General features: G+C 42.4%; 1 protein-coding gene across 1 annotated transcript in view; it reads left to right on the plus strand.

The window, feature by feature from the left end:
- The window catches only part of ATP13A3 (ATPase 13A3), a 2,707,264-nt gene that overhangs the window by 2,034,825 nt on the left and 654,321 nt on the right, over window positions 1–18,118 (plus strand). Inside the window, exon 27 of the mRNA XM_044070296.1 lies at window positions 17,484–17,580. Coding sequence (XP_043926231.1) covers window positions 17,484–17,580 — 97 coding nt within the window. The remainder of the gene's footprint in view (window positions 1–17,483; window positions 17,581–18,118) is intronic.

The following is an 18,118-nucleotide window of genomic DNA, read 5'->3' on the forward strand; positions in this document are numbered from 1 at the left end:
ATCATGAATTTAAAGGGACCAAATCATTGAATGTAAAGCATTGCTTGCTTAAAAGTTCTTTTAACATAAACATGCCATGTTAAAAACTTTAATAAAAATATACAGTTTTTTTAATATAAAATTAGACCTTAAAGTTAAATTGGGCTGAATGAAAATATTATCATTGATGCCTGGGAGATGCGAAACATTCAACAAAAGTTGCCACTTGATTTCTTTCTCTTCCAAAAGAACCTTAACACCGCCAGGTTCTCCTTTATTTGTTCTAAGATGGCAAATTTAAACGCAGAACAACTAGGACTATTCATAATATGTTTAACTAGGGCATTGTTTGTATTCTACTTGCTGATTTCGTACAAATGCTTGTAAATTCTATTCCAGAGGGCTCTGTCAGTTTTGCCCACATAAAATGCTGAGCAAATTGAAAATGTGGGTAAATATACCACCTTCTTAGATAAACAGTTACCCTTTTTAAAAAAACACCCTAGTTCTGGCACAATTTTCTAAAATCAGAGAATTTAACTCTAATATAATAAAAAGACTTTGCTTACAAAACCCACAACTCTTTGCACTACCAAGACCGTGAGCTTGACCAGACCATCAGAGCTTTATCCCTTTCAGATTTTGTTTTTAAATTGGGCCCAGTCTTAAGAACAAAAACAAAAGAAAGACCGTTACCCAACAGCTGATGGATCTCTGGATTACCTCTTAAGATTTTCCAATTATTTAAAAATATTTTCTTTATATCATTAAAATATCTACCATACTCAGCAGTAAGGGCCTTCTCATAGTTCTTAGCATCATGTTTTGTAGAACTTGGTTGCAAACCCAGACCCAACAGGGGTTTATATTTAACACCACACTGTGATGTAACATAACTCTTCACTTCATCGACTGGAGTGGACGGGTATCCTCTTTAAAAACATGTTGCCAATCTAGTCTATGTGGTTTTGATGCTGTACAGGCCTCTTGAGGTGGCAGCCACTGGTTCTGTTCTTCAGAGCACGCCTGGCTGAGGGATCAGAATTTAGCTGAACATGTAAAGACAAGGATTTTAGATGCTCCTTTACAATCTGATGTGTTATTTGGTGTGCCTGTGGAAGCAGTTTTAAAGAAAATGGAGGACAAGGCTAAGTCTATGCAGACTGTTAAAGATTTTTGCAGGTTCAGCCTCCAAAGTTTAGTAGAAATTGGCCTACTAAGGGGTGGACTTATCCTTCTTATGATTCTCAGTCTAGGGGTAGATCTAGACGTGGTAGGGGCAGAGCTCAAGGTTCTTTTAGGCCTAGAACAGGCAGTTCGCCTGCCCAGTCTTCTGGTGAGGGCAGGGTCAGTCCTTTCGTAAGCAGACCCAATGACTTGCCTTTTCAGCTGCCAGAGCCTTCTCGTCTGGCAGCACCTTTGGGAGGAAGGCTGGCACTTTTCAAGAAAATTGGGTGTTATTACCCAAGACAGATGGGTATTGGATATCGATTCACCACGGTTACAGGTTTTATTTCCATACCTTGCCTCCTTTCAAAGGCATGCCAGACATTCCTCCTATACAAAGAAAAGAGGCTCACAAGCAAATTTCTCTGTTGCTCCAGATAGGGGCCATTCAGCCGGTTCCTGTGCCAGAAAGGGCCTAGGATTTTATTCTCGCCTGTTCCTAGTACCAAAAAGGGGAACACGCGGAGACCAATTTTGGATTTGTCTATCCTCAACACTTATTTGGACATTCCCAAGTTCAAAATGTTGGCGTTACAACAGCTTTTACCTCTGCTGGGCAAAGATCACTGGATGGTAACTTTAGATCTCAAGGAGGCTTACCTTCATGTGCCTATCAGACTCAGTTGCAGGAAGTATCTGCGTTTCCGAGCTGGAAATTCACATTATCAGTTCTCTGCATTGCCCTTTGGCTTATCTACTGCAGAGTATTCACAAAAGTTCTGGCTCCAGTTGTAGCTTTTTTCAGGCTAAAAGGAATACAAATCTATCCTTACTTGGACGACTGTCTGATTCTGGCTCAAGAAAAGGAAGCTTCTTCAGCATCTGGAATATGTGATAGCAGTGCTAAGATGCCTGGGGTATTCTGTGAGCGAAATAAAGTCCAGTCTAGTACCCTCTCAAGACATGTGCTTTCTGGGTGTGAGACTGAATACAGCAGCCCAGATGGCCTTTTAACCCCGGACAAACAAAAGAGTCTATCCCTTTACTTCCATCAACTATCTCATCAGTCCGTGCTGACTGCACGGACAGTCCTTCAAGCATTAGGGTTCATGGCATCTTGTATTCTGGTGCTTGCCAATGCCAAACTGCATATGAGGAAGCTACAATGGTATCTCAAAAATGTATGGACACAGCACTGCCAGGATCTGGACACTGTCATTCAAATAATACCTTGCATTCAAAAGGAATTTTTGTGGTGGGCTCAGGAATGTCACCTAAACAAGGGACTCTCTGTGACCCGGCCAGGGGCGAGTCAGATTCTGACGACAGATGCCTCAGACATAGCTTGGGAGCTCATCTGAATGGAAAGTGGATACAAGACAAGTGGCCTGCCAGACTACAGCATCTACATATCAACATGAAGGAGATGTTAGCAGTCCAGTTTGCATTGATGGCTTTCAAGGAGTTACTTCTTCCAGGGCAGGTGTTGATTCTAACAGACAACACAACTGTCATGTGGTATATCAACAAGCAAGGGGGAACACATTCTTATCCTCTATGCAGGCAAGCAATGATTTTGTGGGAGACTGCGCTCAGCTTGCAGCTTACTCTTCAGGTTAGGTTACTGCCAGGAGCACAGAATTCCTTAGCAGATGTGTTAAGCAGGCAAATCATGGATCCCCACAGTGGAAACTGGATCTTCATGTATTTCAAAAATTGACAGTGTCATGGGAACTCCAGACATAGATCTGTTAAACTTCTCCACTAAACCACCAGCTGCCAAAGTTTTGCACGAAAGGTTTCATCACACAGCTTGGAAAGTGGATGCTCTTTCGTTCAGTTGGGAAAATCTTCATGTGTATGCCTTTCCACCTCTGCCTCTCCTCCCAAAGGTACTCCTAAAGGTCAGACAAGACAAGCCAAGGATGATTTTGATAGCTCCAGATTGGCCTCGACAACACTGGTACCCATTACTGAGGAATCTGGTAGAAAGCCTCCATGGCCTTTACCTTTAATTCCACACCTTTTGTCTCAGAGGGACGGTCATCTACTCAATGTCAAGCTTCACTCTCTTCATCTAACAGCCTGGCATATTCTGTTTTGAACCACAGCAGGTCTCAACTTCCTCAACAAGTTTTGAATGTGATTATGGAAGCCAGAAGACCTAGTACACGTAAAGTGTATGCAGAAAAATGGAAGAGATTTTTATTTTGGAGTGCAGCAAAGGATTTGGATGTTTCTGAGCCTAATTTGAGTGTGGCTCTTCAATATCTTACTGAGCTATTGGACAAGGGTTTGTCTTTCTCTTCCATTAAGATTCATGCTGCAGCAATTTCAGCTCACTATGATTGTGACCCACCATTGTTTTCTCATCCTTTGTTCAAGCAATTTCTTAGAGGGGCAAAGAATATAAGACCCCACGTAGAGCTCCTACTCCTGCTTGGGACCTCAATTTTGTGTTGGAGAAACTTACTCTACAACCTTTTGAGCCTCTTGGCTACTGCTGAGTTGAAATACTTGTCATGGAAGACTGCTTTTTGTTGGCCATTACTTCTGCAAGAAGGGTTTCTGAATTGCAGGCCCTTATGGCGGTTGAGCCTTTTGATTTTTCATAAGGATAGGGTATCATTACATACTAATCCTTCATTTATGCCTAAGGTGGTTTCTAGTGTGGCTTTAAACCAAACTATTCATTTGCCTACTTTTATGCAGATCCCCAAAATAGGGGAAAAGATTTTGCACACCTTAGATGTACACAGACAGTTGCGTTATTATTTAAGCAGGACTAGGGATTTTAGGCAGTCTCAGCAGTTGTTTGTTTCTTTTGCTTTGAGTTCCCAGGGCAAGCCTGTGTCAAAACAAACTATATCTAAGTGGATTGGGTTTTGCATTGCATTCTGTTACTCCCATCATGGCAAGGAGATTCCAGCTGGGATTAGGCCTCATTCCACTAGGGCTACTGCCACTTCAACAGCATTTCTAAGGGGGGTGGCAACTAAGGATATTTTGGAGGCAGCTACTTGGAGTTCAGTGCATACTTTTTCCAAGCATTACCACCTTCCTCTCTATTCTAAGTCCAGGGCTGGTTTTGCCACTGCTGTGTTGCAGGGCATTTTGGCAGCTCCTGCTTCCTTATAGTTTAGCCATCCTCCCTTACCTCTGCTTTGGGATTCTACCCAAGTGTTAGGACTGCAGCAATGTGAGATGAACATAGTACAGTTTTGTACCTACCATAAATGTAGATGTTCGAAGATCCACATTGCTGCAGTCCAATTTTCCCTCCCTCCTTCCCCTCTGTGTTTAGGGGTGGTTGTGTGGGTGAGGTTCTATTTTTTGTAAATTTGTATATGTTGTACATATATTAGGTACAGGAGTGTTTTGGTGTTTTTTGGTTTTGGCCTTAGCTTTTTAGGGTCTTCTGACATCTGGGGCAAGAAAAGACTGAGGATATGACGTCGGTCATGCGCATTTGTACCCTGACGTCCTGATGTCAGACAAGTGCGCCTTGACCGATGTCAGCCTTATACTTTGGTATTCGGGCCGACTGGGACAGCGGACTACCCAAGTGTTAGGACTGCAGCAATGTGGATCTTCGAACATCTACATTTATGGTAGGTACAAAACTGTACTTTAATGTGAGATCCAGGCTCTGCACAGACCTTTCTAGTCATATCACCACATTTGGAAAGGTGTTTTTTAATACCTTTATTAAATCATCACTTAAGGCATAGTTTAAAAATACACTGATAGAAAAGGAAACAAACCATATCAACATTTTTTCTATTTACATTCACTATACATTACATGTTTTCTTTCTTTATAATGGCTGTCATTCAGTTTCAGTATTACATAAATTGTTCATTTCCTACCTTTTCTTAAAGCAAATGCCACCTCCTCCTGAACATTTTTTATTCCCTTTTCTAAAGATCCCTCTTCCAGTTCTGATCTCTTTTACATTATCCAATACTTCAGATATAACAAAGAAAAGCAAAAACAGGTATCCTTGCAGTCAAAATACCACAGAATAACATTATAAATCCCTAATAGCTGATAATGCACCACTTTATTAAAAATGATTAAGCACATTCATTCATAATAATTTGGACTTCTTCAGAATCGCACAGAGTACAAAAAGGGAAGGATTTATATACACAACCTGAAACTCAGAAACAATTGATCAATAAAGTCTTGAAATCATGAATTTAAAGGGACCAAATCATTGAATGTAAAGCATTGCTTGCTTAAAAGTTCTTTTAACATAAACATGCCATGTTAAAAACTTTAATAAAAATATGCAGTTTTTTTAATATAAAATTAGACCTTAAAGTTAAATTGGGCTGAATGAAAATATTATCATTGATGCCTGGGAGATGCGAAACATTCAACAAAAGTTGCCACTTGATTTCTTTCTCTTCCAAAAGAACCTTAACACCCCCCCCCCGGCCAGGTTCTCCTTTATTTGTTCTAAGATGGCAAATTTAAACGCAGAACAACTAGGACTATTCATAATATGTTTAACTAGGACATTGTTTGTATTCTACTTGCTGATTTCGTACAAATGCTTGTAAATTCTATTCCGGAGGGCTCTGTCAGTTTTGCCCACATAAAATGCTGAGCAAATTGAAAATGTGGGTAAATATACCACCTTCTTAGATAAACAGTTACCCTTTTTAAAAAAACACCCTAGTTCTGGCACAATTTTCTAAAATCAGAGAATTTAACTCTAATATAATAAAAAGACTTTGCTTACAAAACACACAACTCTTTGCACTACCAAGACCGTGAGCTTGACCAGACCGTCAGAGCTTTATCCCTTTCAAATTTTGTTTTTAAATTGGGCCCAGTCTTAAGAACAAAAACAAAAGAAAGACTGTTACCCAACAGCTGATGGATCTCTGGATTACCTCTTAAGATTTTCCAATTATTTAAAAATATTTTCTTTATATCATTAAAATATCTACCATACTCAGCAGTAAGGGCCTTCTCATAGTTCTTAGCATCATGTTTTGTAGAACTTTGTTGCAAACCCAGACCCAACAGGGGTTTATATTTAACACCACACTGTGATGTAACATAACTCTTCACTTCATCGACTGGAGTGGACGGGTATCCCCTCTTTAAAAACATGTTGCCAATCAAGTCTAGTTCTTTAATGTCTTCAAATGTGATGTCATCCTGACAGCCCTAATACACTGCCTTTTAATAATAATTTTTATGCTTAAAAGGATGACAACTTGAATATTGCAAGTAAGAGCTGCTAAAAGTTGGCTTTTTGTAAATATTAGTTTTAAAGCCATGATCAGTATGTGAAATCATAGTATCCAAGTAGTAAATACTATCCTTGCTCACACTGTAAGTGAACTTTAAAAAGGAAGAAGTTTGATTTAAAAAATCATAAATTCCATAATATCCTTTTCAGACCCACTCCATAAAATAATTGTCATCTAAAAATCTCACATACATTTTGTTGTGCTTAAAATAATTACTTCCAAATATAAAGATGAAGAAACTGCAAGGAACCACCACGGCATAAATATAAATATAGATTCCCATTCAAGCATAACTAAATTAGCAAAAATGGGGGCACAAGAGGTCCCCATTGCTAGTCCATCGATTTGTTTGAAATATCCCCCTTCGTAAAAAATTAAATTATTCTGTAAAACTTAAGGCCATCAGTTCTTGCAATAAATTAATTTTTATCACCATCACTTCAAATATAATTAGTTCAAATTTTGATTTACATTTTCTAGTAATTGCATTTTTGGCTGCCATCAGAGTTAATTGTAATAAGGCCTTTCTATGTCTAGGCAATAAAGATCTCGTGTCCCAGCTCAAAAGAATCAATGTGAAGTTGTTCTATCTCGCCATTTTGTTCTTACACGTGGGTTTGGAGCCGATCCCTCGGCTCTGAGTCAGCCGCTTTTCAAGCTCAGACTCTCAGAGAAGCTCGAGACCTAGTGTATATCCCATGATGCTCTACTGTAAATCCCCAGATCTAGTTTGCTGCTGCAGCGGATCTACAGCTCGTCAGAGGAAGCTCGGGCCAGTGACTTATTTTTTCAATATTAATAGATGTTTTTTCTGAATAATAGTATTATATATCGTTAAAATTAGAAGTGTTATTCTATAGTATTGGGCTATAGCCTGTTTGTTTAGCTCTAGTTAAAATTTGAAGTACTTCTATTCAGGGCTGTTAGGCCTCTCATCTGTTTGGACATGACAGGGCTCTGTCACTTTTGTGTGTGTGTGCTCTCCTTTCTTCATTTTATAATCTATAGGTATTCAGTTATATATATACTTACATATATCCTATAAGAAGTTAGGTCTTAGTTAAATTAGTGTTTTAGTAATATTTACACAGATAACTGTTTTGTTATTATACTGAAAATTCAGGGACCTGAATTTTTATTAACATGTCAGAGAAACAAAAGTCAGGATTCAAAAGGTGTGGGTGCGGTCAAAAAATGTCTGTTACAGACAACCACTCCACCTGCGTGTACTGTTTGGGCTCTGTTCACCTACAAGAGGTGTGCTGTATCTGCAACTCCTTTAGCGCCAACGTTCTCTTGGAAAGGCACAGGAAGCTGGTAGATAGGGGACTTCTGAAGCCTGATTTTCAGGCTACTTTAGACAAAGCCGACCTCCCTTCCAAGGCTTCGAAGGGGTAGAAGTTTTCCAAGGGATCCTCGGAGCCCAAGTCACCGGCTCCGAGTTCCTCTACTATGGTTCGTGTATCGATCCTCTACTTTGGAGCCCACTTGTCGATCTGATATTGGAGACTCCTCAGTCTCCAATTCTTCAATCGATACCATCTTCGGCTCCTTCGACCCATCCCTCGACGCATTCTTCGAGGCTTTCTGATGTGGACCTGGACCGAGTGGTTAAGAGGCTCTTAGAGAACCCGGCCCTGGCCAAAATGCTGTCCGCTTCGAGCCACTCGGCTTCGAAGCCTGAAACCCCAGCCATAATTTCTCCCCCTCCTCCTCCGAAGCCAATCTAGCTCTCGGAGCTAGGACGGGTGGAACCGATGTTGGTAGAGCCCTCTGAGCTGAGGTTTGATCCACCTCCCTCGGCTCCATCGACCTTGATCGCCTTGGTTCTGACCGGGGAGTCTCAGGGCTGACGGTCCCTCGCCGGCTCCGGGGTGGAGAGTCAAACCGATACCTCGGTTCCGACCCTTCCCCTCGGGGCTTCGGCACAGGTGACTTTGGCTCCGTCCTCTGGATTGGAGCAGGGGGTCTCGGCTTGGGGAGAGCTGCCAGCCTCTTCAGAGCCGACGGACTTCTCGGACCGAGATTCTGGTGCCTTCGATGCCATTAGGAAGGTCATGTCTGCTAAGACCACTACCTCCTCGGATCTGTCTTCCCCTCCCCATAAAGGGCCTCATTCTACCTCTTCCCCACAGGTCCCCACCAAACGTCGAGATCCAGGGCCTCCGGTATCCCCATTGGGTGGCCCCACCTCTCTAGGGACTTTACCGGACGCTCCCACCGATGAAGTACCTAGGAAGAGACTGTGCAAGAGGAGGCACTTGGATTCCCCACAGGAATCCCTGACACCGGATACCGACTTGGAGGAATCAGAAGGGTCCCCACGATCCCCCTCACAGGATGTCTCATTTGCACACATTTTGGAGATCTTAAGACAGAGGGGTGATTGGCAGTCCCTTGCCCCTACTGAGGATGAGTCTGTCCTCCTGAAGGCCTTTGGATCTCAACCATCCACCTCCTGGGTTACCCTGCCCTTTGACGAATTGATGGAGCTGGTTGCTCGAAGGGCGTGGGAGTCTTCTGACTTAGTGGAACCGGTCCCTCGGAGGCCCAACAAGTTTATTACTTCCCCTACTGACAAGGCTTTTCTTACAAAGGGAATCCCGGTTGATGCCATGGTGGTAGCGGCAGCCACCAAGAAAGAGATGTCGGAAACCTTTTCTTCTGTCCATCCTTCTAAAAGGGATTCTAGGACGATGGACAGGTATGGGAAACGCATATTTAGTTCTGTGGCATTTTCCATGAGGTTGCTCAACTACCTGACACATTTTACCCGCCTTCAACGAGATCTCCTTAAAGAGCTGGGAGATACTGTCCAAAGTAACACAGCTGATGCAGTTTCTGAGAAGGTGACTGAGCAAGTCAACACCCTCAATTCGATAGTAAACTCATCCATGCGACTCATTTCTTATGCTGCCGATGGATCGAGTAGGGCGGCAGGCTCAGCGATAGCTCTTCGGAGACGGTCCTGGATGCGCCTTTGCTTCTTTGCGGAAGCCTTCAAATCTTCCTTCGTCAATACCCCATTCGATGGGTCCGCCTTGTTTGGACCCAATGTTAAGGAGACACTTACTAGGTGTGAACAAGAAGGAAAGACTCTGTCTGCTGTAGGAGTCCATTTTTCCACTCCAACTAGACCGTACCCCAAAGGGCAACGAAGTGGAAAAATGTGGTTCCAAAAACCCCAAGGAGCTTTCCAAACCACACTTACTGATACCCCCTCTAGGGGCAGGGGAGGGGGCAGAAATGGAAGACGCCGTCCAAACGGCAGAGGCGGTCCGCAAAACCAGGGCGACAGGGAGCAGTTCTCTGGTAAGCCCTATCAGCATTCCTGAAAGGAAGCCCGGCTGTCCTTCTCTGGAGGCAGTCGGGGGTCGCTTGGCTTTATACCCAAACGCCTGGCTAAACATTACAACGGATTCTTGGGTAAAAAGCATCATTGCCAGAGGTTACTACATTCCCTTTACAAAAATCCCCCCATGTGTACAAGGATACCAGACGTTCCACCCAGTCTGAGAAAGCTAGCAGCCATAGAAATCCGAAAACTGCTAGACAAGAGTGTCATCCAGCCGGTCCCGGCAGACCAAATAGGATCTGGAACTTACTCAAGGTTCTTTTTAGTTCCAAAGAAAACAGGGGACTGGAGGCCCATACTGGACCTCAGCAAACTCAACACCTTCATCAAGAAGGAAAAGTTCCGGATGGTCACGCTTTAATCGATTCTTCCGTTCTTAGCAACGGGCGATTGGATGTGCTCTATAGATCTCAAGGATGCTTACTACCACATCAAAATGGACAGATCATCCAGAGATCACCTGCGTTTCCGGCTGGGGGCCAGTCATTGCCAATTCAGAGCCCTGCCCTTTGGTCTCACCACAGCCCCCAGGGTGTTCACTAAATGTATGGCAGTGGTCACGGCTCACCTGAGACGTTTGGGATTCCAGGTGTTTCCATATCTGGACGACTGGCTCCTCACCGCCACCTCCAGGCATCAACTAACCCAAGCAAGAGACTACACCATAAGCCTTTGTTCCCAGTTTGGCATAACCTTAAACTTCGAAAAATCTGCGTTATCGCCCTCGCAGCATATTACATTTATAGGAGCAGAACTGGACACCGTCAATTCAAGGATCAGGTTGCCTCAAGCAAGAATCGTATCTCTAAAAAGTCAATTATCCAGTCTGTTGGTCCAAAACAAAGCTCCTGCGTCCCAAATACTGCAGCTATTAGGCACAATGGCAGCCACACTGATAGCAGTCCCGTTAGGGCGCATGCACATGCAGATACTCCAGTGGCTACTCTTCGCACAATGGTCTTACCAATGACTGCCCATGTCACACGAGATCCGGTTAACGAATCTTTGCAAGAAGGATCTCAACTGGTGGTTGAACAGCGACCAAGTGATAATCGGACGTCCCTTTGTTCTTCCCCAACCCACAGCCACAGTGACCACGGATGCTTCCCTGATAGGGTGGCTATTTCAGGGAAAGACTGTCCAAGGCACTTGGTCAAACATGGAATCACATTTGCTTATAAATGTCCTAGAGCTGAGAGCGGTGTTCCTGATGTTGCAACACTTTCATGACTCTCTTCCTCCAGGTACAGTTGCTATCCAGACGGACAACATGTCGGTAGTCTGGTACATCAACAAGCAAGGGGGAACCAGATCGTATCCCTTATGCTGAGAGGCCCTAAGAATTTAATGGGCTGTATCCATCGGACGCTTTCTGATAGCAATGCACATCCCGGGGTCATCCAACGTGATAGCGGACAAGCTAAGCAGGGCCATGCTGTTGCCTCATGAGTAGTCTCTCAAACAACAGGTGGCGGACAAGATTTTCTGCAGATGGGGCCAGCCTTGCTGCGACCTATTTGCATCTCCAAAAACTGTTCCCAGAACAAACCACGATCCACGAATATGTCACAAAGAACTTCTTTTATTGAAATACAAAACGAACAACCCCAGGGGGGGTAACATCAAGGCAATTTTGGGGGGAAAAGAGATCAAATAGCAGTTAAAACTAAATGCGGCAATTCCACCAGGTATCAATGAAAATATTCCTACTAAGCCCGTTATAAGAAATTAACAATGTTGTAGTTTTGACAGAGAGAGACACATAGACATATATACATATACACTCAATCAAATATGTATATAAAATAATTTTTCATTGTTAAATATAGGCATTTATATACTTTGTTAATGCACAATATATTTAGGCAGGTCATAACTATATATTGTATTTGTTATGTAATTAGTCTTCACTGTAGGATTATATCTTACATTTGATATTGTTCTTTTTATGCACTCCATGCATTTGTCATATTTTATATGAAACATTTATCTAGGATGTATTATTAGAGTTGGGGTATGGTTCATATTCCACCGATAGAGAATTTTTATTATATGATTGAATTTTGATGCTGTTTTATGCATTTTTTAACCATTATTAATACTGATAATATTTAGAAGGCTGTTTATATGGGTTCTACCAAATCTATGTTCTTATGTCTTTAAAACTTAATGGTAGTTTAATTGGTCAGGTGGTGTTTTAGGCGGGAATTTTAAAGTATTTAAGAGACCAGGTTTGATATATTCAGTGTTCTGATGAAATCTACATTGGGTAGATGAAAGCGCTCAACCTTCGTTTTGTATTTCAATAAAAGAAGTTCTTTGTGACATATTCGTGGATCGTGGTTTGTTCTGAGAACAGTTTTTGGTGCTGCCTTTCTTCTAGTGTTGAGTTCCTTGAACCTTCGTTGTTGCTATTTGCATTTCCGATGAATGCCAAATGCAGCAGCTACTTTCCCCTTTATCCCCCACCGGGGAACAACCCGAGGGATGCGCTCATACAAGATTGGCCCCCGGGCTTCCTATATGCCTTCCCGCCAATTCCCCTAATTCCCAAATTCATACAGAAAGCCAAATGTCTGGGAAGGACTGTGATTTTGATAGCCCTGTCTTGGCCTTGGCAGATTTGGTTCCCCTTCCTGCAGAAGTATCAAGTGGAAGAACCATGGATCCTGGACCCAGTGCCAGATGATCTGACTCATTCGTCGGGAGTTCTTCATCCCTCCCTCATCTCCCTAAAACTGACAGCTTGGCTGCTCAAATTCCCATATTAGCCAGGTCTCAAGATTTGTCTCCCGCGGTCCAACATATTATAGTTTCCTCTCATAAACTGTCTACCAGGAAGCTATATAATAGCAAATGGAAACGATTTGTTCACTGGGCTTCTCATCATGACATTGACCCTTATGTGGCACCAATTCATACCATCTTAGAGTTCTTGTCTTCCTTGTTCCATGATGGCGCAGCAGCTGCCACCATTAGAGTTCAATTGGCTGCTATTTCCAATTTCCATGTAGGGTTTAACGGATCTAACATCATGTCCCATAGACTGTGTAAGGCATTCTTAAAAGGGACCCACCATCTCAGACCACCTATCAGACACCCTGTCTCTCCCTGGAATTTGAATCTGGTTTTATCCCAATTGATTATCGCCCCCTTTGAACCCGCCTCATCATGTCACTTAAAGTTTCTGTCTTGGAAAACTATATTTCTTGTAGCAATTACATCTGCACGTAGGGTCTCCGAACTTCAGGCCTTGTCCTCCAAGCCCCCATATTTGATTTCTGATAGGGTCTCCCTCAGGACTAACCCTACCTTCCTTCCCAAGGTCTGTTCAGAGACTAACTTAAATCAGTCCATTTAGACACCATACCAACAGACTGGAATATATGTTACACAAGCTGGATGTACACAGACAATTGAGATTCTACCTGGATAGGACGAAGGATTTCAGACAATCGGATCAACTCTGTCTCTTACGCAGAGAGTAAGAAAGGTTTTGCAGTATCAAAAATCACATTATCCAAGTGACTTTCTGACTGCATTAAATTAATTTATTCCTCCACTAATCAGCCATTAACAACTAATGTTAAAGCCCATTCTACCCGGGCTGTTTCTACATCATTAGCTCATGCAGCTCGTTTGCCCTTAGATACCATCTGTGCAGCCGCCACGTGGTCAAAACCTCACCTGTTTATCACTCATTACAAAGTGGACAGGACCTCCAGGGACAGGGCTTCCTTTGGTTCCACTGTGCTCAGGAATGTTCTCCCGTGAACCACCCAGGATTAGGGTGTTTGGGACTCTACCTACGTGTAAGAACAAAACGGCGAGATAGAACAACTTCACGTAAAGAAGTTATGTCTTTACCATAACGTTCCATGTGAGTTGTTCATCTCGCCTTTTTGTTCTTACATTCCCGCCCACCTTCCCCCTCCGGTTGAGAAAGATGGTTGCCTTGGTGGATTGGTCGACTTTTGTCAGCCTGTCTTCTGGAACAGACTGTTTCTTCCTTCTGCAAACTTATAGCTACCTAGATATGTAGGCACTATAGTTCTATTTCTTCCTGTAGGCTGTCTTGGTTGCAGCATACTAGATCTGGGGATTTACAGTAGTGCATCATGGGATATACACTAGGTCTCAAGCTTCTCTGAGAGTCTGAGCTTGAAAAGCGGCCGACTCGGAGCCGAGCGATCGGCTCCGAACCCACTTGTAAGAACAAAAAGGCGAGATGAACAACTCACATGGAACGTTATGGTAAGGACATAACTTCTTTTTTCCATTAGTTAGCAACCGTTTACTCCCCTGATATTTTTGACAGAGTACTCTGTAAAGAGTTTTTAAAAACTGCAAACTCATTACACTCCCATAAAACATGTTCCAATTACCTCTTTCTTTCCCATCACACCTCCAAGATTTGCCATCTGCCTAAGGGCAAATTCTTTGAAGTTTGCTTGAGGTATAAAAATATCTATGCAAACCCTTCTAATCAAAGATCCTAAACTGTTTGGACGACTTTGCATATTTAGGAACATACAAATATCTTCCCATTGTTCCCTTATAAATTGCTTTTCCAGTCTTTCTTCCCAATCTTTTCTAATCTCTTCTGATTGATTCTTATAGAAGTTCTTCATAGTCAGTGTTGCAGTACTGATCCGTGGGTCTTCCTGCCATGCAGAAATCTGTGACTGGCCTGATTTCCAAAGTCTTTTCATCATCCCTAGCCGACGGATATCTGATGGCCAACATTCAGAGGTCAGGGTGTAAGGGGGGCGTCCGGTGCAGTCTTCAGTTGTTCTAGCCATGCAGTCCAATGCACTTCAACTTGTATCAGGTGCTGGCAGTCCTTCTGTCAGTTCATTTTTTTTTACAGAGTTTCTACAAATGAATTTTAGATGCATGCCATGTTGGGGAATATTTTCTTCTGATGCACCAAAAACTGTAATAACCGCTTGAAGTATGGGAAGCAAGTCCCGCATAAAGACTTTCATTCTTTTTGTTTGGGCCTCACCATGATATTTCCAATTGTCAGAATTGTGCTAAATTTAGAGCTAAGACCCATAAGCTTAAGGTCAAAGTCCTCACGGCACCATGGAATCCTCAGTCCTGGTTCTTGCCACTTCTCCTCCTTCCTCGGCTTCTACCACTACTTTACCAAAGAAACAAAAAGACAAAAAGCGTAAAGAAAAGGGCTCTGCATATGATGGCTATTTGTCCATGTCTGCAGCTAAGTTGACTGATGACTCTGGTGAGACGCTTTTGCTGTCCCCAGGTCCAGTGACTACCAGGCCCAAGACCACTGATGGAACTCCTCTGGAGGCTGCCATGGTGGCAGACCATGAATCTTTGCTTTCTCTGATGTCTGCATTAGTTGGAGCAGAGGTCAATCAGCAGTCCTCAGCTTCTGCTGTTGACTACTTTGGGAGGTGGTTCATTTTCCACAGTTGTGCTACAGGAACAGACACCATTAACCCAGACCGAGGCCTAGGTCACCCAACTGTAGACAAAATCCTCTCTTGCTAAATGGGCAACTGAACTGAAGAAACCAGTCAGCCCACCTCCGTCTGAACCAGTCTTCGACTATTAATACTTAGGGTGAAACTCAGGAAGGTCTTAAAACTGCCCAGGAATTTATGGCCTTTATATAATCTGCACTACAGGCTACTCCTGTAACCTCTCCCTGTAAAAGTCTAAGAGATGTCTCTTTTAAAGGGGAGTCTGATTCTTCAGGATCTGAAGATGAGGAAAACTTATCTTATTCTGAACACCTCTCTCTTCAGTCCTATCTGGGTTCTGAATTAAATGGCATGCTTTCCTTTGCTTCCCACAGAGGATTTATCCTTTGGAGGTACATTACATAAGATGGAGGAGGCTTTTCACTGGGAAAGCAAGGAATTCTCTCAGGTCCAAACACATTACAGGCAGCTTCTAAGCTTGCCTTCTCCTCAGATCACTAGCTGTCCCACCTGTCCATGTGGTATTAAGTGATGTCTTTGAAAACTCTTTCCCCACTCCACGGAAGCCAGGCCAATTTTATAGATGGCTTGGTTCTCACAGCCACATCTACAGGAACCCACAAGCTGATCCCTCTGTAGTTTCTATCATATCCACTAAGGGTGCACCTAAGCCTGCTGCTAGACATCTCCTACCTAATGAAAGGGAAAGTAGAGTGCTTGACAGGTTTGGGAAAAAGACTTGACCCTTCTGATACCTTTTTTATGAGGTCCCTCAATTGCCAATTTCATATGTTAAAATAGAGTCCTTGCAGGAATAAATCATTGCCAAAGTAGAGTGCATTGTACATAAAGTATTACTAAGGGACATTCAGGACACAGAGCAGCAATTCAGGTTTTCTGATATTCTAAGTGTGATTACAACGTGTTTGCATCATCCGGAGCATCTGCTACTGGCTGTTATTTGCAGGCACATTTGGCTGAGAACCCAGTCACTTTCTGACCAGGTTAAGGCTGAACTCTTGGAAGCCGCAGTGGATAAAGAATTCCTGTTTGGGCCTCATGCAGAAGAAATTTTCAAGAAACTGGATAAAAAAGGGAAGCAAATAAAAACCATTAAAGAATTTTGTCTGCAACCCCAGGATATAATGATAATTGCCCAACTTGAACCAAGCCATACATCTGGGGGATCCAGAGACTTTATCCTCCTATGAGAATAGCTGTGACTATGCACAGCTCTCCCCCTCCCCAACCCCCCCCCCCTCCCTCATCCCTCTAGCAGGAAGACTTTTCTTTTCTAGACCTGTGGGAAGTCATCACCTCAGATCAGTGGGTATTAAACATCATAGAAAAGGGTTACTTCCTTCAATTCAGAGAAAGACCTCCCTTCTTAGAGATACCAAAAACCTCCCAAAGACCAAGAAGCTCTCCATCCTCCCATCTTGCAGATACTCTTGCAACAGGGATCCATTCATCCAGTCCCTGCGGGGGAGGAGGCAACAGGGGTCTACTCCAGGATTTGTCTTCTCCGAAGGAAGGTAGGAGCTTGCAACCAATTTTAGACCTCTCAGAGTTAAACAAATTCCTAGACATTCCCAAATTCAAAATCTGCTGCCAGTGATTTTTAAAGGAGCTTACATAGTTGCAATAGATTTAACTAAAGAAGACTGTTGCCGAAACCAGTCTTTTAGCTGTTCTCTTTAAATAAAAAGATCATTGGTGTATGATGGTGAAATCATGAGCTCACGCTTTTCTTTTCAAAATGCTTAGCCCTGGTTTTAGCACATTGCACAACACTAGGAGTGCATATTTATCCCCTACCTGGATGATTGTCTCATCCAGTGAAAAAAAAAAACATCCTGGAACTTTTATATCTTTGTACGTATGTATGATTGTCTGAAGTTTCTTTAGAAAGAAAATATATTTCAGGCTGCTAGATTATCATCTGTGTGAAAATCAGTTAATGAGGTTAACTATTTTTGCTCCCTTTGTCTGATCATTTTAATGTTTTAGTTTTACTATTAAATGATTTGATGGGCATAATTAAATAGTAAAGTCCATCACATTGCTTATTTCTAGTGGGTTACTCTTCGAAAGCTCACTTTAGATTGACCTTTAGTAGCATAGCAGAGATTTTTTTTATTGTTCTTAGTATTTTTCTAACAGGTTGTATTATTAATATACAAAAATAAAATTAATGTGTTTTTGCAAATATTTTGTAGTACAATATTAATTTTTGTATTATTTGTGATTTTCATACAGGGAAGGGCGAGCTGCTTTAATAACATCATTCTGTGTGTTTAAGTTCATGGCGTTGTACAGCATTATCCAGTATGTTACAGTGACACTTCTGTATTCTGTAAGTATCATTTGAAAATATGTCTTGATTGCCATACAGTAATTGCAAAAGTCAGGTTGCTTGCATACTGCTTCCCATGTGCTCCACGGTGCATATTTAGTTGCCTCATGCTTGAGTAGAAATCAGTGTAATAAATTTCAAAATCCAGATATTCCTTAACATTGAATGTTATGTTGTCCCTATCTCGCCTTCATTCTTGCTTGTTGGGTTGGGAGCCAATACTCGGCTCCGACTCGGCTGCTTTCTAAAGCTCGGGAGCTTCCACTGGTTCGAGGCTAGGACGTATCCTAGCATGCCTAGTAAGAGTTACCCAGATCTCGTTTGCTGCTTGAAGCTTCGGGATTGCTTTGCGACTGGTTCAGGCTAAGTTGTATTTTTTTCTAATAATTTTGTTAAAAACTCTTGATATTTCTCATATATAGTTATTCCTTGTAGTTAGGAGATTCTAGGTGCTTGTGTGCTTTCTATCACCCTATTTTTGCTGTTTGTTGTTGAGGCCGTCGTTTTCCCCTCTCAGGCCTACTAGTTCCCCTTTCGT

This window comes from Protopterus annectens, chromosome 4.part1 (assembly GCF_019279795.1).
Source record: "Protopterus annectens isolate FY-2018-M chromosome 4.part1, PAN1.0, whole genome shotgun sequence".
Taxonomy (NCBI): domain Eukaryota; kingdom Metazoa; phylum Chordata; order Ceratodontiformes; family Protopteridae; genus Protopterus; species Protopterus annectens.